Source organism: Cebidichthys violaceus, unplaced genomic scaffold (assembly GCF_023349555.1).
Source record: "Cebidichthys violaceus isolate CVI_PGR_0920_01 unplaced genomic scaffold, fCebVio1.0.p SCAF_21, whole genome shotgun sequence".
Classification (NCBI taxonomy): Eukaryota; Metazoa; Chordata; class Actinopteri; order Perciformes; family Stichaeidae; genus Cebidichthys; species Cebidichthys violaceus.
The window spans coordinates 5,797,347-5,818,269 of record NW_027176384.1 but is presented as its reverse complement, the minus strand read 5'-3'; the positions used below and the strand labels follow the sequence as shown (position 1 = coordinate 5,818,269).

General features: G+C 42.6%; 1 protein-coding gene across 1 annotated transcript in view; it reads left to right on the top strand.

Moving 5' to 3' along the window:
• Positions 1 to 19,109, top strand: part of ttll12 (tubulin tyrosine ligase-like family, member 12) — a 60,713-nt gene extending 41,604 nt beyond the window's left edge. The window contains exons 8-14 of the mRNA XM_068717053.1: positions 4,345 to 4,539; positions 4,651 to 4,762; positions 7,447 to 7,598; positions 8,396 to 8,477; positions 10,855 to 10,923; positions 17,662 to 17,800; positions 18,707 to 19,109. Coding sequence (XP_068573154.1) covers positions 4,345 to 4,539; positions 4,651 to 4,762; positions 7,447 to 7,598; positions 8,396 to 8,477; positions 10,855 to 10,923; positions 17,662 to 17,800; positions 18,707 to 18,858 — 901 coding nt within the window. The 3' untranslated portion in view covers positions 18,859 to 19,109. The remainder of the gene's footprint in view (positions 1 to 4,344; positions 4,540 to 4,650; positions 4,763 to 7,446; positions 7,599 to 8,395; positions 8,478 to 10,854; positions 10,924 to 17,661; positions 17,801 to 18,706) is intronic.
• The last annotated feature ends 1,814 nt before the right edge of the window (positions 19,110 to 20,923 follow it).

Here is a 20,923-nt window from a genome sequence, read left to right as displayed (position 1 = left end):
CTACTGCTGCAAATATTTCTGGTATTACTACTACTGCTACTAATACTACTTCTACTACAACTTTTGCTGTTGCAACTATTACCATTACTACTACTGCTATTATTACTACCACTACTGCTAATACGACCAGTACTACTATTACTTATACTACAACTGCTACTACTACTACTACTACTACTACTACTGCTGCTATTCATACTACTACCAGTACTAATACTACTACAGCTATTAGTATGAATGCTACTAGTATTTCTACTACTGCTATTACTGCTACTTCAAATACTGCCATTACTATTACTAATACTACTACTTCTTCTACTACTACTACTGTTATATTAAATACAACAACCACTGCTCCAGCTATTACTACAACTACTTCTACTACTTCTTTGAATTACTAATACTTCTACGACTAATAATACTTCTATTACAACTACAACTTCTACTACTACTATAAATATCTCTAATGCTACTAATACTTCTACTTCAAACAATACTTCTACTACAACTTCTACAAATATCACTACTGCTGACATTTTTTAAGCCACAGAAACCATTCGAATATCAAAATGTTCAGCTCTTTCAGGAGAGACTTTTCATATTTATAATCTTTACATTTTTGAATTATTAAGCTTTTTGCAATTTGTTTTGAATAAGATATCTATGGAGAAAATCTTCAAATCCTGTTAAACTTCTTCAATTTTCAAAGCCTTCTTCTTTCTCATACTTTCAGCTACAGACACCATAGTTAGACGTTTCAACTAGAAGGGTTTTCAGCAGTGCAGTTTAAATGCTTTCGGGCTTCAACATTTTTCAGACAGGTACTCTCTCATTTCTGTATTTTCAGCAATGTTTTTGCAATTCATTTCAGCTTTCAGCATTCCAACGCATTTTCAGCAGGAAATGCATTTTCTAGTTATTATTCTTATTCTCAATCTTCCACATCAGAGTTTGCCGCGAAACTAGTCCCACAGCGTTGCCAACACCTGCTCAAAAAGTAATTCAACACGTGCGGCTTGATCGGGAATCGTGAGCTATGACTTTTATAAGAAATTCGTCCAGCGGTTTCCCCGAAAATCGCGATCTACGATGAAAAATCGGCCCATTGACTTGAATGGGATTTCGGCGTGAAGAAAGCAAAAAAACCACTTAACTTTGGACCCATATTGACCAGCCATACTTTAACGTAGAAACATGATTCAAAGTTTAAAACGTAGACAAATTGATGGATGTTATTGAGCCAAATGGACATTTTGCTAGCTAGCATAGTTTTCATGAAGTCACCGATTTAGTTTCAGCAAAACTTTGGGTCCGTTTCAGATTTTATAATGGGTGTGTATTGCGCAGCTCGTTAAGTGCTAGAGTGATGACATCACGGTCAGAGTGAAGCAGAGCAGGAAAATGTTCTGTGATTTTTCCAAACAAATTGCTCCCATTCCCACAATTTTTACTCTTTATACACCATTTTTGGCCAAAAAGCTTGGAAATGTTGTGCTGGTCGCAACAAAGTGTCTATGGAATCCAACGGACTTACACATTTGGCTCAAACAGCCGTGGAGCGACATGAATTCCAACCAACTACTCCATTAGACCCCATGTTAAATCAGAAAAGAAATTTGTCAAAGAAAGCAGACGGTACCAGTTTTGTAACTTGCGCTGGCGCTCACATTTATAACACTATGAACATAAAAAACATACCAGGGCGTTCGGCAGAGTCTTATCTCTCTCACGGTGCACTTATTTTATTGATTGGACTCATGGTTTTGGTATAAAGTGCATTTGTTTGACAGGTGTTTTCCAGTGTTTTCTCATGAAAAGTCTGCCAAGCTCACAGGTGTTCTTAATTCAGCTAATTACTGATGTTTATAAACAAACAGACTCACAGACTCTCCAGGCCCTGCGTCGTCACCATGGCAACCAGTGACACGCACGCACGCGCTCTCTCTCTCTGTCTGTCTGTTTGTCTGTCTCTACACAGAAGGATTTACAAATAAATGTGACTCACAAATGCACGCAGAACAAATATATTTCTGCATTTGTATGTATTTGTGTGTGGATGTTTTCTATTTGTTTGTGGATTTGTGTGTATTTGTTTGTGGATCTCTTCACATTTGTTGGTGGGTTTTTTGAGACTCCCCTGCCTGGCCGGATTCACAAATACGTTTTTTTTAACATGGACCTATCTGTAGCCAATCAGATGTCAGCCTCATTTTCAAGCAATCACATGAGCGCAGCTCCCCCCTCCCCTCCCCACGAGGCTGCCAGCTGTGTTCACACCGAACGCAGGGCGAATTATTCGCGTGATGAGATTACATACAAAGTCTTTGCACAGACGCGATGAGACTGCAGTGACGCGAATTTTGCGCGGCGCGTTTTGAGCGACGCGTTTGGGGCGTTTGGAGCGTTTGGGGCGACGCGTTTGGGGCGACGCGTTTGGGGCGACGCGTTTGGAGCGACGCGTTTGGGGCTGGGCGTTTGGAGCGAGGCGTTTGGGGCGTTTGGAGCGACGCGTTTGAAGTGACGCGTTTGGGGCGTTTGGAGCGACGCGTTTGGGGCGTTTGGAGCGACGCGTTTGAAGCGACGCGTTTGAAGCGACGCGGTTGGCGCGATGTTCCTCCTGTCATCACTGACGTCCTGTTGTTGTTGAATCAGGAAGTACAAACTGTAGCCATCTGTGTTCACCCAGAGCTCTACGCAGGGACGTGCGGTCAGGGTGTGATGATGAAATGTAAAAAAATTATAATGCTAAAATAAAATAAATATTAATATTTCTCTACTGATCTGCGCTATAAATGTAATTTCTGTATTATTCCAAACATTTTTATAATCAAAATCTCTGAATTAGCGCATGTCCTGTTCAAACAGAGAGGAGACAGTGAGGTGAGGCAGTGACCAGCTGTTCCTCACCTCAGACTGTGAATCCCTCACTAACTGGGTTGAGCGCGTGCCTTTTGCTGTCTCATTCCTGCACACACTGTAATATTTGTAGACACTTTAATTATATGTCCTTTCTTTCCATATAATAGGTACTGTATTTCACGTCTGTGTCGCACATATTTAGTGTTGCTGATCTGACATTAAGGGGAGGCAAACACTACTCTGCCTCAATGAAGGGTGCGCGAGAGCCCAAGGCTCGGGTTTATCGCGTCAATTAACACAGAGCAGATCGACCCAGGCAGGAAGTCAGACACCGATAAGGGATAGAGCATCCGGTAAGTTTTCAAAATAAAAGCGTCAGCTTTAACTTGGTTTAACTTTTTCAAGAGTATGAATCTAAAATGCAGAAAAGAGAGAAGCATTATCTCAATCAAACCTCAACAATACTGCCAGTAACATCAGCGTTTATGTATATATTGCGACGTCTTCGGGCAGTAGAAGCCACACTGTCAAAATTTCTTGAGAAATTTTCTAGTTTTTTTTATAGTGTAAGAAATGAGATATATAAAATAAATACAATTTTGCTTGTTTTGTTTTTATCCAAATAATAGTTGATGAATCAAACTAATAATCAATAAATTAATCAACCTTTACATTTAGTTTTTTTTAGGAAATTCCTACCTTTAATGCCTTTAAGCTTGACAGTTACTGCCAGTTCTGGGTGTCTACCCGGACACGCCTCACACAATGCTTTGCCTCCGTAGTGAATAGAAGGACCTCAAAACCAGCAGAAAGACTCCCACATGTGGTTGGCACATACTGTACATTATATATACAGTATAGGCTGTTGAGTTCTACAACAGGATCAAGGAACAGCTTTTCCTTCTCTGTGACGGTTTGGGGGATCTGTATGATTCAGCAGTTCACCAAACTGAGAGACATACTTTAAGACATCTATTTTTGGAAGACTGGTCAAACAGGACAAATTACAGCTAGTGACAAATGGCCAATTTACGACAAGATAGGCCTCACTAATACTCCCACATTCCAGGATGTGCACACTGACCTTCCAGCTGACAAGTATTTTGAACACTGGGCTCAATCTAATCCCACAAAAGGCCAATCGCCACACAATTGCCAGTTTCATTTCTAAACGCATTTATTTCTCTTCTTGGGGGCTGTGTGAGCAGTAAAGTTAAGAAGAAAATCTTCGCCTCTAATTTTCTCTGTGATCTTCCATTTTAAATGCCAGTATAGCCGAATACACAGCAAAAGGTGCCAGAGAAGTGCTGTTTTAAAACTTAGACACTGTAATGTAGATACAGTCTGAAGTTCTGCTGCTTTGGGAGTGAATCAAGTATTTTAAGCCATGAAGCTTAAAGTCATTGGTTAAAGTCAAACTCAAATTTGTGACTGCAAACAACCACAATTTTTGGAATACAATCATCATTACATCTTCTCTGACAGGAAGCTGAGCGAGGAACGACCCCAAGTGATGCTTAACCAGTTTCCCTGCGAGAGCATCGTCACTGTAAAGGACTGCATGGCTGCCGTGGCCCGCAGAGCGAAAGGCGGCTCACAGCCCGATTGGTTACCAGAGACTTTCAACCTCCAGTCAGAGCTGCCGAAGTTCATCAAGCGTTATCAACAGAGACATCAAAGGTTGGAATGTTGTTTTTTTTAAATATGTTAACAAAACCAAGAGCATGTTGCTGATGTTGATGGTCTGATCAGCACTAAACAAGATAAAAGATGTCTTGGTGTGTGTTTCAGGGGAGAGGATAACCACTGGATCTGTAAGCCCTGGAACTTGGCCCGTGGCCTGGACACACACATCACCAACAACCTGGACTACATAATCAGACAAAGAGAGAGTACACCAAAGGTACACACACACACACACACACACACACACACACACACACACACACACACACACACAAACTCGCCTAAGACCATGTAAATATTAATCTGACTATAAAAGCATTTTGAATGCATTTTGAGTTTTTAGCATCTTAAAAAATTAGGGTTCACCATTTACATTTGAAACCATGAATCACTTGTTCAGTTGGCACCCAATAAGTCGCTTTGACACCTTGTTGTGGACGTTAACCTGTAAGCACACAGAAATAAAATATAATATGAGTTTAAAGCAATGATTAAGAAATATCATGTTCACTAAATTCTGGAAGGAGAGGCTCTACCCAGTGACCGAAGTCATTCACTATTTATGCTTCCAACAAAGCTAACACAGGAGTTTTAAGCACCGATACAGGGCTAACTAGTAAATCAGCTCTCTTTTAAAAGGTTGATAAGCTGGTGGTCGAGGAAACTTGCCTGGCTTTGCTCACTACTGTGACTCCTGACGTCTATCCTGCTTCCTCTGCTAACTGCACAAGGCCGAGACGCCCCCTGGCCGAGTGCAGCTATCAGTCGCGTCAGTTAATGGCAGCTTTCCTTTAATGGATATCTAGGCTCTTGGTAAGGTGCCAGGATAGGTTTTGATACCTACGATTAAAGCTATAAGGGGTTGTTTAGTGGACTAGGAACTAGGATAACCATTCAGAACTCTATAGTTGTTATGCACACAATAGTACCGTAACTTTTTACAACCATGAATACTCTTTACTACTTGGTGAATGAAATCTTAGAGATATTTACTTTAAATGCAGTTTAGATATTTATTGCAGGACAATTAGCAAGGGCAAAGCAACAGCTCACACAAATAATTCTACTTTACTTTAAATCATTGCGATCTGATTATAACTTTAAATTCCTACTGTGCCGAGACTGGGCGAAAGAGTGGCCGGGCCTCAACTCCACCTGCGAGGGACAACAAAGTTCGTTCAGCGGTTCTCTGAGGAAAATCTCCGTCAGTCAATTCTTGCTCACGAGCGGTGTTCTCCTTGCTGTGAACAGAGACGGAGTCCTCTGATGCTCCTTTCGAACAATTTCCAGTGGTCTCAGCTGAGTACTGGACGGTGTCAAATCCCCTCTGCCGGGAGTCAGTGGGGACTCCTGGCAGAGTCTCAGGCTACATCCATACTACTCCGTTTTCGTTTGGAAACGGAGTTTTCAAACGAAAACGATCTCCGTCCATACAGCGTTTCAGCCATCGTTTCCGAAATGATCTCCGTCCATACTACACGCCTGGAAACGAATATCACGTGACTCTTCACGTACACTGGGCATGCGCCGATGTAAACAGGAAGTAGATTGTCGTATTTTGTAACTAAGCAACCAGAGTAATAAAGTAGTCTTTAATGATCGTAAGTACGTGTTTGATACTTAAGATCTTCTCTAAAATCTTCCTCTATAAACTCAAACAGATACAGTTCGTGGAAAGTTTAATACGTTTTATTTTTCAGACTTAACGTTAGTTACAGCGCTGCGGGTCTCTCTCTCTCTCTCTCTCTCTCACGCCGCTCACTGATCGCTACAATAACAGCTGTTTCCTCCGCAGACATGCAGACTTTAACTGGACAACAGCTGCTAGTAAAGATTGTACATATATTGTTATTGATCTACTTACCTGTAGATGGTATGAGCTCAATTTGTTTGTGTAGGAAAAACTGATGGAGACTAGTAGACACTGGTGTGATGTTAGAATATCAAAATATACAAAGCTTCATCTGAAACCTCTTCTGGACTCCGGATCTGCTAATTTTCCTCCATGGCCGCTCGGTTATCCTAACAAGCACCAAGCATCATGATGTAAACACAGTGCAAACTCCCGCTGCTTTCATCCATCTTATTGTTCTGGGACCGGACATCAGACAGTCAGCGATAGGCTGTGTAGTGGCGTAGCCTCGGGTCCTAGCTTAGTTAGCTTAGCTTCAATTTGGGCTCTCTCCTGTTTTCCGTAGTAGTGTTTTCAATATGCTCTCATATAAAAGTGTGTCATTTAATCATAGCTTTATATAACTGAGTAGATTAACAGGACATTAAGCTAGACTTATTGCCAGAGCTGTGGTCAGCTTGACCTGATGTTTGTCTAAGAGCCTTCTGGTATGAACACAGCATGTCAAAACATGATAATTGATTAAATACACCCTTGAGATAATGGAGCCAAATAGTTACAGTAGGGGCCAAAAACAACCTCAGGGAGAATATTGAGGTCAGAATGGGACAGAACAATACAAAGGTGGTGTATAATGGGATGAAACGTGATGGGCTGCAGCAAGCCTGCCTCGGTTCTACAGGGGGACCCAGAATTTGCCACTTTTTAAAATGGTCCCTGCCGCCTTTTAAAAGTTTTCTGATGACTCCTCCATTGTTGGATGTATCAACATAAACAATGAGGATGAGTATGGAGGACTGATGAAGAGCTTCGTCACATGGCGCAACAACAATCTCTTGACGTTGAATATCAGAAAGACCAACTTTGGTGGTGGACTTTCAGAGATACAGGAGGCCCTCTGTCCGTTAAATGAATTATTCCTCTTTAGTTTTAGTGCTGACAGATGTTTTATTATGTTACTTGTAACTGTGTGTGTGTGTGTGTGTGTGTGTGTGTGTGTGTGTGTGTGTGTGTGTGTGTGTGTGTGTGTGTGTGTCTTTGTTCTCAAGGTGGTGTGTAAGTACCTTGAAGATCCAGTGCTGTTTAACAGAGAGGAGGTGGGACTGGTGAAGTTTGACATTCGCTACATGCTGATGGTGCGCTCTGTGCAGCCTCTGCGTCTCTATGCCTATGACATCTTCTGGTTGCGCTTTGCTAATAGGTACGACATGCATATGCATGCATATACATACATAAATTAATAGGGATGGATTGTGATGTCCGATTACAGGTTGTATGCAAAAAACTCCTTTTTCAATCTTTCTTGACAATATCTCTTAGGTCTTCTCTTTTTGACTCTTTCTACCTGTCTAGTTGGGGCTAGATTTTACAGAACAAAAAGTATAATAAGTAAGGTATTACTTCTATTACTACACTTATCTTTTTTTAATATAATATTTTCTGTAGGGCATCATACAAATGCTGCTCTGGTATACCCCGATTCATTTAGATGAATAAATTATTTGTTGGTTTTGGAATGGGTTAATGACGGTGTGAACTCGCAGTTATGGTCAAAGTCCTGCATCTGTGGTTTCAGATGGCCAACAAAAATGAAGTCTACAGCCACAATATTGGCACTCTAAGGCTGTGATGCTCAGTGTAAAGAAAACCAAACCATTAAGATATAGATTATAACAAAGTATTGTACGATCTGAAATCTTGACTTGATGGTGGTGCTAGAAGAAAATTCAGGGGATCGCCCAAATCATAAGGATAGATCCTCTGGGAGCCATGGACATCTGTACCAAATTTCATGGCACGAGAGACCAACCAACCAACCAACATGCTGTCTGTAGACCCATGTAGTTAGTGTGTCTATGAACAATGCAAAGTCTGTAAAATTCTGAAATGTAAGAATTTACACATGACTTGGAATGGAGTGATAATAAAGTATTTGTCTTTATATAGAGAGTGAACTCGTCCGCCTGCCTGGACCTGATGTTTGTTTCTTCTATCTAGACCTTTCTCCTTGGACCATTTCGATGATTACCAAAAGCACTTCACTGTCATGAACTATACAGGCGGTGTGGAGCTTAAGCAGGTACAGTAAATTTTTGCTGCTGTTCTTCTTGTTGACTCATCCTAGCACTATCTATTTTGCGAAATCAGTCCGTGGTCACAAGAACATGGTCTGGTCCCTGTGGTCCTCATTTATTGGTAGACCAAACTGATCATGAAATTGAATGTCTCAGAAAGAATGATATATCGTAAACATCTTTACTGCAGCTTTTCTAATCAAAACTGTCAGTTGTGTCTGCTTTTGCTTTATAAATTAAAATAATACAGCGTCCTGGTAGCATAGTGGTCAAAGATGTGTACTGTGCAACCGCAGCTTGCCTGGTTCAACTCTGGTTGGGTATCCTTGTTGTAGTGTTGTCAAAAATAGAAATGTTTTCAGTACATATTGATTCTTAAAATTAATTGAATACTCATTTTCCACACTATTGATACATCAGCACCGGCTGCTCTTTCTCGCTCTCTTCTCTCCGACAGCCAGTTGACACCTCACCGCAGCAGTGCCCACATAGCCCCGCCTCCTCTCACTCACTCACAGTGCTGTCTTCTCATCACTTGCCTCATTAGCTCCAGATGACAATACTAATTTGTAGGTCGTCATTGTCAAGCCCTCAGGGTTTCCTCTTAGTTACCTAGACTGTTTCAACTCAGTGGCTCAGTAATGGACACTCAGTGTGGGAGGATCCCTCTGCTTTTTTACAAGAGCACAACATTTTTCATAGATCTAGCCTCCTAAATTTGCTCTCAAAGTGCACCAGATTGATGCAGTTAACTTTAGCTTTACAATCACTTAAAGCACTGTACACTACATGTCATCGTTCTCCCATTAACACACATTCATACACTAATGGCAGAGGATTTCACATTCATTTACATTCCTCACACATACTTCGGGATCAATTTGGGGGATTCAGTGTTTTACCCAAGGACACTTTAACATGCGGACTGGATGAGCCCGGGACAGAACCACCGGTCTTCTGATTGGAAGACAACCCGCTCTTGCTCTGAGCCCCCTGTGAACAACATTTTCTATCAGGGGAGCATCTCCCGCAACCCCCTAGAGCAGGGGAGGGCAATTATTTTTGCCAAGGGGCCACATGAGAAACAGGGACTGTTGGGGAGGGCCAGACCAACAGACTGAACTGGATCCTGCTCTATATTATTCCACCTCTTTATAAAAAGTAATTTGTATGGTTTTGATAAGCCGTGAGTGGTAAGAGTAAATATTATGATCAGTGGTGGAATGTAGCTAAGTCTATTTTACTGTACTTATGTACAAATTCAAGGTACTTTACTTGAGTATTTCCATTTTATTCAACTTTGTACTCCCACTCCACTACAAACCTTTCCTAACTACCCAAACTGAGCAACACAGTATAACAGAGTTAAAATAAGCTCCACCTGAAACATCTGCAGCAGGAATAATGATCCAAACAAATATACATTTGTAATATCCATATATAATAGTAAAACACTGACAGGGATCATGTTTTGGCTAAATTAGTACTTTTATTACAATTGTTTGTCCTCATTTTCTGTTTTGTCAGTTCAGAGAACCAACATCTTTTGAGCATCTTGCTTTTGCAGCTAAGCTGGCAAAGCCTCAGTTGTCCGTGTCCGCTCTGCATCACCAACACATCCCAGGTAGACAAAATGACCCGGCCCAGCTCCGGCGTAAGCTCCGCATGCTGGAAGAAACATGGCGGGTGGAGTCCGGTTGCCGACTCGGCTGAGACTCGGGATGAATTACGCGCCAGAATCGGGCCAAATACACCAGCCTCATTCCGGCGGCCGACACTGCTATTGTTGGGATTGCAGTGATGCTGCTGCTTGCACACATCCACGAACGTACTAACGTACGGAAATTGAGATAAAAAACAGCAGCCGTCGTCTTCAAAATAAAAGCAATGCAGCTGTACTCCGTGCATGATGTACAGTTATTTACGCTTTATGTTTTCCCATTGACGTTTCGCGGGCCAGTCGGCGACAGCCAACGGGCCGGATATGGCCCGCGGGCCGTACAATGCCCAGGTCTGCCCTAGAGGGTCTGATTTCAACCCACCACAGTTTCACAAAATCTTGTGGAAAACACTGACCTTGTTTATATTTATCTTTTTTTTTTTTTTTTTAAATTTAGTTTGTCAATGTTGTGTCCATTTTTCCATGTAGTTTTGAAATATTTCTCTCCCTGTGTTTACTGTCTCTCTCAACTGATAACTGTCAAATCAAGGCAAACAAATAATCAGTTAAAAAGTTATCCTCTGCTTTAGCACAAACAACATACCGTGAGTATCGCATGAAACTCTAATGTAATATAACAAAGCTAGGCTCATGAAGGTGTAGTTGTTAACCGTTATAAGTCTCTGTGATAAGAAGTTGAATCCCTGTCTCTCTGTCTCTAGGTGCACTACGATGAGTTCATTCCCATGTTTGAGAAGCAGTTCCCACTGCATCCATGGAAGGAGGTGGAAGTAAGTGTAAACTTTTAGAACAGGACCCCATCTGTGGGAAGAATTGGACCATGTCTGGGTAGAACTGGAACACATCTGGGTTGAACTCAGTCAAACCTGACGCCACAGAGCTGGAGGTGACATCGACTTTTATAGTCTCGGGGACAGCAGGGCTGCACCACAGGAAGCCCCCTCGTCCAATGATACCCCAGAGTTGAGTTTGGATCAAAAGTCACACATAGGTGAGATTTAACTCATATCAGGCAGTTGACTAGCCTGCAGGTCCAACTCTCTTTGTTGCAACCACATGGTGAACGACATACCTATTCTCTAGAGTGCCCCACTTCCGCCATCACCCAGGCCTCTGGGCCTCTGTGCTTACCAGCCTACTCCCTAGTGAACAGCGAAACAACTGGGACAGCGCCCGATTTGCAAGAAAAACACTTTGTTGACATTTTTAGTTAACCTTTAGGGATAAGTTGTGCATGAGAACGGGCTGCGAAACGGATCCGATGGTAGCCATTTATCACAACCCTCTATATACTTAATTTCCTCTAACACCGTCACCAATGGAAGCTCCACTGATTGTTCTCCGACAGCAACCTTTCCCTTCCCACCTGGCTCGGCATCCTGTTTCTCATGCACTCTGATGCCGCTCGTTCTAAAAATAAAATAAAACGAGGCTGGTCTGTTTGAACCGAAAACAGATGTGCATGAGGATCTCTCAGAAGTATGTGCGCAAACTGATGGACCTCGCCGGCGACGGACAGACTCGGTCTGCCGCCGGAGTAATCACGGATCAAAGGGACGCGTATCCCGAGTCCGGTCACCCCTTTGTGAGTGCCTCTAGTGCTGGGAAGAAACTGCGCAAAGGGGGAGAGAGGCAGAGGAACAGCTTTCTCTCTATATGACTCACTCACCTGGCTTGATGGTGAGGTCAGGTAAAGACCTGGTGGACCTCTCCCCAACTACTGCTCGATTGTCTAAAACTGAGAATATTTATACTCTAGAAACACCGGAGGAAAGGTTCAACCCCCCTCCATGCCTGCCTCGTGAGACAGGACTTGGGCAAGGTAACCCATCTTATTTCCGGTCATGCCTGGATGGTGTGGTGGTTGATTTTCTTTGAACAGACTGGTCACAGATGAGATTGGAGTCGAAGATCAATTTTTCATAATTCTTTATTGGACATGAATCATGGGAAGAAAAGCAGTTTGCTGGACTGCCGAATTTCTTCAACTCTCTGAGGAAAACGTAAGGCCTTTATACCCTCCCGTCACATAGAAGTGGGGGGGTGGAACATACAGGGGTGTCAAGTTTATGTCCATACATGTATATTAGCCAGTTTAAACTTAGGTCCGAACCTGGAGGTCAGTTATTTATTCTTCCAGGGAAAAATGCTGAGCACAGGCATGCCAGACATAAGTCCATATATGGAGATGGTCAGAAAGTAGGCATGCAGGACATAGGTCCCATTTAGATAAGAGTTGACCCCACTGGGTCAGCCAGATACACCTGTTCAACCAGAGTGCATCTGGTCACACAGAGTTTACAACAAAGTGGAAATATATACTAATAAGTTGTGTTGCGACTGATCATAAGCTGCTACAATATTACATACAATGTTTTCAATCCTAACATGTATATACAGGAGATATAAAATATCTCCACAATGGACATGCCGTTATGCCATCTTAAATCTTACAGAACGACCTCTGCTGGTACACAGGACATAAGACACACCATGCTCACTGGTTGACAATTATACTCAGACATAGATACATCACCATATGTTTTCAACAAGTTACAGGAATACAGGATAATTATATCAAATATAAAAAATACAAAACATTATACACTTGTTGCCCAGCATAGGTTTTTTAACAGAGTAATCTCAAATATATGTACTCTTCTGCATAGATAGCGCCACTGCCCATAGGGGGAGAGATGCGGACCACTGCATTTTAAGAGGTAAAAGTAAGGCTAAATGGATAATAAAAGAGGTGTGTGTGTGTGTGTGTGTGTGTGTGTGTGTGTGTGTGTGTGTGTGTGTGTGTGTGTGTGTGTGTGTGTGTGTGTGTGTGTGTGTGAGTATGCGCTAGTATGCGCCTCCACCCTAGGTTAAGGGTTAATGGTTAATACTGATGTCTGCAGGTTCCAGGAGCTGGGCCTTGTATGAGCGGATGTGTGTCTGCAGTCTGTGCACTGTTTGCACAGTCTGTGTCTGAGTCATGTGCATCGTTCCATGACACTATGTCATGTCACAATGCCTTCCTGCTGATGTTGCAATAATTGACAAAGCGCTTCTGCCTGTCAACCTGGCCATCTGGAAAGTACCTACAATCCCTCCGATGGCCTCGTGCTGAACCCATTACCCAGGGTGTGCGTGCGTGCGTGCGCAAGAGACACAGAGCCTTATGCCTCTTCCGAGTTACATTTTTGTTTTTATTGTTCTGCTTAGTAGCAATATGGTGCCTCTTAACTTCACAATTTCGCAAAACAATTCAGCCCATCTAACAACACAGTCAAGCTCTTGTCTTTTCAGTGACCTTTTATTTACCTGAACTTTTAAAGGATACAATAATTAATAAATATCCATATATTGAGTATAGGTGATTGGATAACACATTCTAACAGTGAAAACATATATCAGATTATTGATATGACTACATGTTGATACATTTTAATGCACACATACATTTTCTTACCACACAGTAGTGTGTAATGCTGCACGATGGATGTACGATGGATGCACTGTTAGGACTGCGTAAATGGAAGAAGTAGGAGGGAACCAGTGTTCAGGGATCTCTTCATTTTCTTGGTCTTCCTCTTGGTAGTTTTTGTGATTCACCATGAAAAAATATTGATTAGCAGGCTCCTTTTGCATCAACATTCATAAAGTGCTTTGCGTTGACCATTTATGGTTGAATGTGGGCGTGTAGAGGGCGGGATGTGAGGCAGAACCAGCTGTGCCCATTTAGAGTTTGATTTGGGATTTATAAAAGGAAATTGCGCAAGGTTTTATAAATCTGAATTCTTTTTGACGTACGGGCATTTCCTCCTTTGCACGTACGCAAACATTTAGTGTGGATCCTATGCACTGATTTATAAATGAGACCCCAGATCTCGGTAGAATAGGACTAGATCTGGAAACAATAGGACTAGATCTGGGTAGAATAGGTCCAGATCTGGGAACAATAGGACTAGATCAGGGTAGAATAGGCCCAGATCTACCCAATTTAAAAAAAATAAAAAAAAAAAGGTTGGGTGTCCCAGGGTCTCCCAGCCCCTGTGGTAAGTTGAAGGATTTCCAGTACGGCACACGATTGATGCGACTTTTGCACACACATACATATACTCACATCCATTTTCTACAGTTAAGAGAGACCCGGGGAAGCCCCGCTTCAAGCCAGTCCTAACATGACCATGAATTACAGAAATACTTTATTTTATTTTTAGTATTTGAAAATATTTAAAATTCATAGTATTTAAAATGACTTAAAAACCTATAAAAACCGACGGCTATTCGAACAATAGATTACGCTAAAAAATAGATCAATGTTCTGTGATCAGGAAAATAAAGCAAAAAAACAACTAATTGTGCTTATGTTGGTGATTTATTACTATTTGAGACAATTGGGCTCCCGTAAAGGTTTCTCTTAGCGGAGGCTATCGAGGCAAATTTGGGTGAGTGCGCGGGGTAGCTTCCCCGCAGCACCTCTCCCTCAGGCCAGGTGAGTGAGTCATATAAAGAGAGAACTGGTCCTCCGCTTCTCTCCCCCTTCTCGCAGTCCTTCTCTGCACCAGGGGCGCTCACAGAGGGCGACCGGACCTTGGGACACAAGTCTCGTTGATCCGTGGTCACCCCGGCGGCAGCCCAGGGTCTGCCCGTCGCCGGCGAGGACCCTTCAGTTTTGCGCTTCCACTTCTAAGGGCCCCTCGTTCACTTCTGTTCGTTTCAAATGGAAGGCCTCTTTTACATTTTTTTAGAACGTGCGGCGGCACCGTGCGTGACAATACTCTGCATTGGATTAAATAAACCGTTTGAAAACTTTACAACTTTATTTTCTTAATTTTCTCCTTTTTGACGGAATACCCGAATCAGAATAATATTTACTGTAAATGCAGATTATATATTTATTGCAGGATAGTTTAGCAGGTGCACAGCAACAGCTCACACAAAATGATTACTTATTCAAAATAATACTAATCATTGATTCGATTCGTTAGAATTTCTTTTAAATGATAAGGTTGTTATATACCCATCATTTCGGTGCCGAGGCTCGGTGGAGCTGGATTGAAGAAGTAATAAATCCTTTTGGGGTTTTTAGGAGCTGAGGTCCGGCAGGAACCTTCAGCTCCTCCTGCGTGGGACGACAAAGTCCGTTCAGCGATCCTTCAGGCTCAGTACAAAGTCTTTAGGGCTGCATCCTTCTGTCGTCCGGTTGTTAAAGTCTAACGGGGGAGAGAAAATCTCCGTCTTTTAATCCTTGATCACGAACTGTGGTCTTCTCTCCGTGAGCAAAGACGAAGTCCTCTGTTGCTGTCGAACGAGGTCCAGTGGTCTCTGTTGAGCACTTGGAAGGCGTCCCGTGATGAATCCCGTCTTGCTTTTGCAAGTCACACTCTTTATAGCCTTTTTTGGGCTCTCTCCCCTTTTCCCCAACACTCCCGTTTCACTGGCACATGATTAACATTACTTCATTGATTCTCTGCGTACGTGCTTAGTTACACCCAAATCTGGCCTCATCTCTAAGGCCCTCTCCCCCCACTTCTTCCTCATTCTGGTACTTTCCGTTACTCTCCTTACACATGTGAAACCCATTTTGACCTCATCGGCTGAGGTCCACACCCAAGCCTACTTCTGATTTTAAGCATACTTCTCCTTTTTTCTAGCTCTTTCCACATACATTGGTGCTTCAGCACGCACAGACTATTCGTTTTACTCAATCACGTTTATATATGCATCATTATTATCAGTTTACATTTGTTAAATCACTTCATATATTGTTGTAATACTCACAATTTGCTTATGATTATTGGAATTTTACTTCCTTCTATAAGTATACGCTTTGTGTCCATTTTAGCCTGCTCTACATACCGAACATGTATTCCTTCTGTAAGGCAGTCTTCCTGGGATATCAACCCCTTTTGACACCCCCTTCTTGAGGTCACAGACTGCCTTGGGTCGCTAGTTGTATCCGAGCAGGAAGCTGTCGTCCTCCGGCGCAGTGATGACGAGCACGCCGTCTCCAGGTGAAGATGGTTCTGATTCCAACTCCCAGCTGTCGACCACCTCTAGCCCGTCCAGCGATGAGATCAACCCCGGTGGCTCCAGTCCCAGCGGTCCTTCGTCTTCCTCCAGCTCCGTCAGCTGCTGGGCCACGTCCTTCGCCAGGGCAAATACGTTCTGGTCTAGTATGGAGTTTGGAGAGAGGGACCCTGGGGATGAGATGGGGCTGTAGCGGACGTCTTCTCCGGACTGACGAAATCCCTCTAATCCTTCAGGGATTACCTCCACCAACTCCCCACCTTCTTCATCGTACCCCACATTCCCATCAAGTTTGGTATTATCCCGGTGCTCCACAGCTTTTTCCCCTCGCGGTGTTGTCAACGGCCTCGGGAGATAGCGATGGTGATCGATATAACACGGGCGGCAGGCGCGGCCCCATGATTATGAACCGGCCATCGATGAGTAGGGTTGTGGATACCCAGGTATTGTCTGGAAATTCCCATATTTTCATATATACGGGACAGTAGATGCCATTGCTGTAGACTTGGACGTTGGGTACCACTCCTCCGGTAGGTATAGCGGAACTCCATACTACTTTTGCCTTCATTTCTACTTCCATACAATCGGCTACGTTCAATGCAGGCATATATGGTTGACTTCCCCAGCAGAAGATGCCGCTAGCTGCTCCGATCGAGAAATTCCCCAGGTAGCATGAAGTGCACCATAATGCTGGGGTAACATCCCATAGGTGCAACGCCTACTCCGAGGGAACCCCACAGCAGATACAGCCGGCACCTTCCTAAAATGGATTGAACACAAAGACTTTATTAAAGTAAAAAAGTCAACATTGTGGGTGTTGATTTGCGCCTTCATGCTAGGCCACAGGTGAATGGTGAATGCATACATCAACAAGGGCTAATGGTTCAAGGCACTGTGCGTGTGATAACCGCTGACATCGGCGCGGAAAGTACCTTGAATGCCCGGCAACCTGGTTACCTGGATGGCCCCTGCAGGGGTGTGTGTGTGTGTGTGTGTGTGTGTGTGTGTGTGTGTGTGTGTGTGTGTGTGTGTGTGTGTGTGTGTGTGTGTGTGTGTGTGTGTGTGTGTGTGTGTGTGTGTGTGTGTGTGTGTGTGGTGGGGGGGGGGGGGCAAGCTGTACCATGAACAGCTGGTGCAGCTTATTTAAGAGCCACAGAGCCCTGTACCCCAAAGTATATTTAGCTTTTTTATCTTTTCGTTAATTGTTTTTTTACATGCTACATCTAACACCTCATTTTATGACCACGGCATCAACAACAAATCTGCAAAACATTACAGCCCTTCCAGTTGGTGTGAGGTTGACCCAGTTTTTGGTAAAATGCTTTGACTTCATACAGACACACAGGAATACCTCTCCAGGCTTATACCCTTACATGGATATCTGTTTCACAACAATCACTCTTTGATTATATTTCAGTACATTTCACAGCTAACATGCACATGAGCATTTGAACACAACACCTCCTTCCTTTTCCTACCCCTCACAGGCAGAGGTGTTCAATGCGTTCAGGGAGTTCTTCCAGGCAGCGTCGTCTCGACCGGCTCCATGTGGTGTATGTCCCTACCCGTCATCCCGGGCCATCTATGCCGTGGACCTCATGCTGAAGTGGAGTACGGGGCAAAAAGGTGAGCGTTGGTTCTTTACATGATTCATCAGCATTCTAAAGAAGTATCTACTAACGTTATAGTGTGAGCCTCAATGGATCGGAGCTCGAGCCCAAACTAGGAATGCACCGATCAGACTTTTTCTGTCCATACCTGGGCTTAAGGTACCGATACTGCTGTTTAATAAATAAGCTGTATGCCTCATTCTTTTGTGTAAGGCAACATCAGGCTTGACTTAAACATTGCTTTACTAACTTTGTAAAACAAAATGTAAGAAATAAATACATAGATATAAATGATCCAAATTGTTATTTAACAAAATGAAAGGCATCTGATACCACATCGGCCCATTGTCACAGATAGCTCTACTTTCTGCTTCGCTCAGATGTTGATACTGAAGAGGTTTTAACTTTCAAAATTAACATAACTCTTCAGCCCTTCCAACAGTATAAATAGCGCCTTTATCAGTGAACTATTTGTCACAGTCACATGATCGCGCATGCCAAGTTACAAAAATTCAGAGGTGCACAACCAAGCGCCGCGCACCGGCAAGTAAAAACTACCCTTTACTCCTTCCTTCGTAAAGTATGCTGTGTTCTGCCCAAGAATAGGCCAGATAGCAGTACTCAAAAGTTCGCCCTATACAGGATGTTCCAGGATACAGGCCCCCACCCTTGATCACTCTTGTATATAACTCTGTATATATATGTTTTTATGTATGATTTAAAAGACAAGCTGTGTTTCACGATATTCTTCATTTCAACTTAAAATGACTCAACAGCGGGTAAAATAATTTTCCACCACAGTGTTAACTAATACAGTATTTTCCCTTCTGTGGATGTCTTTGTTTAGGATACTAACCTTTTACAACACACGTTTCTGTTCTGTGTAATCGTCTCATTTGTGTGCGTTCTGATCCTGGGTCAGGTGAGCGAGTCATGCAGCCTCAGATCCTGGAGTTGAACTTCAGCCCAGACTGCACCAGGGCCTGCCTCTACCACCCCTCCTTCTACAACCACATGTTCCAGACACTGTTCCTGGATCAGCCCGAGCACTGTCCGGTTACACAAATAGCATGATCGGCTCCACTCTGTCTTTTTCTCTAACCGGTTTACCAACGACGTTCCAATTGATATTAAGAGCTTATGAAACACGTTTACCTCTGTAACACAATTCCTAGTGAATCTTTAAATCATTGCCTTTTTTATTTTGATAAAGTTATTACAAGGTTGTCCTCTGAACCTGATGGTGTTATGAACTTGGTGGTGGTGATTAAAACTCAAACACTGCTGTACAAAATGAGAAGCAATAAAACCATGTTTGGATTATACATGATTGTGATGAAACTTAAGTATTCATTTACTTCTCCCCTCTGCCGCCCACCTTCCTGTTCACTTCTTTCCTTCCTTGTGGCTTCACATGTCTGTCGTCTACTTTGAAATGAAGAGGAGAGAACATTCAGACAGAAATAGATTAACATCTGCTTAGTTGTAAAAAGGGAAGTTTAAGCAAGCAGCTCTAGATAAAGAATGTGCAGAAGATGAAATCTGTTAATTCGATGTGTGATTAGTTATATGACCGTGGGTTTCCACCAGAAAAGTTGTTTGGCCCTGTGGCAAGCGTCTTTTTAAAAATTCTTTAATATATTTTTCTTTTTTCTTTATGTTTCTATGTTATTATTTGGTGAAGGCTGACTTGTCAGTGATTTTCTACCAAATAATTGTTTGTTGGTGTTGTAACTTCTACCTACCTTTGTGGTGTAGCGTAGATGTATCTTTACTCAAGTAGACCAAGCCTTAAATCTATAATCTGAGTATTTATGTGTATATTTTTTATCTTTGTCCAAATTAATAAATACATGTTTAACTTTAAAAGCCCAGAACCAACACAGACAACAGCATTTGTCATGTGGATTTAATTTCAATAGGCAGCCACATGCTAACCATAATAAACTTTTGGATTACAGACATCTCTCCCACCACTTGAGACATTGAATTGCCTCATCCAACTGCCTTATTATCACCTCCCCCTCAGTGTGAAGGTCAGATTTGTGAGGCGTCTTTCTCCAAAAGAAAACACTAATGCAGCCACATCCAACCAGTCTTTGAGCCTCAGAACTCCTTTTTTTTCTTTTTTTCACTGAAATATTTTTCCTGAAAATGGCTGTTTTAATGAACCCAAGTTTGACCTTTATAACCTATCTACTTTTTTAACAATGTATTTGTGTTTATGACACGAGAGCCCCGGCCGGTCTTTTTTAGGCTTCTCGTCTTTAGTAAACCATCTAGTTACACCAGGATAAATGCCGCCTCCCGCCCCCTAGGTTCCTTACTACGGTTTACCAATGTTGTGCAACGATTTCAAGGAGGATTTTTGAAAAGGGGTCTGGTTAACGTAGGTTCACTTCGCCGAGCGAATAGATGATTTAACTACTCTGAGGCAGGTAGTACCTGTGGGTGGACTTCCCCACTTTGAACAGCCTTGTTTGTTTTATTTTGTATCGTTTTAATGTCTATCACCAGTTTCAAGTTTTATAGGAAGAATACACACTCATCTTCACGTCACAGGAAGGTGCCTCGTCTTAACGCTGGGTCTGAATGGGGTTCACGCGGAGCACAAAGATGTACTCAGAGACAGAGGTTGAGTTCTCTATATCCCTTGAGTGGGTATATCATAGTACTTTTATTTCCTTTACAGGTTTATCAAGCAAGTAAGATTTCTTTTACAGGTTTATTCAACAAGTAAGCAAGCAAGTGTATTTACGTCATGTCCCATAGGTTTTGATTCATGTCTCGTAGGTTTATGTTATATCATCTCCCGAAGGCATTGACTAATATGTACTAATATGTCCCGAAGGTTTTGCGTGTGCTAATATGTCCCGAAGGCATATGAGTTTATTATCAGTCTGCCGAGCGAAGAGAGCTAAGAGTCCGCTGAGGGGCGCGGAGAAAAAGACTGAATCTGAGAGCGGAGATCTTCGGTATTTATGCGTTTCTGCTCTCTGCCTCTCGCAGGATGTGACAGTTGCCTTAGGGCGTTCTGCTTCTGAAGAGACTCTTGTGTGTACATTATGTCCTTCTAAGGAACATCCTGTCATTATGACGTTATGACATTAGGGCACATTATGTCCTTCTACCAGGAAGC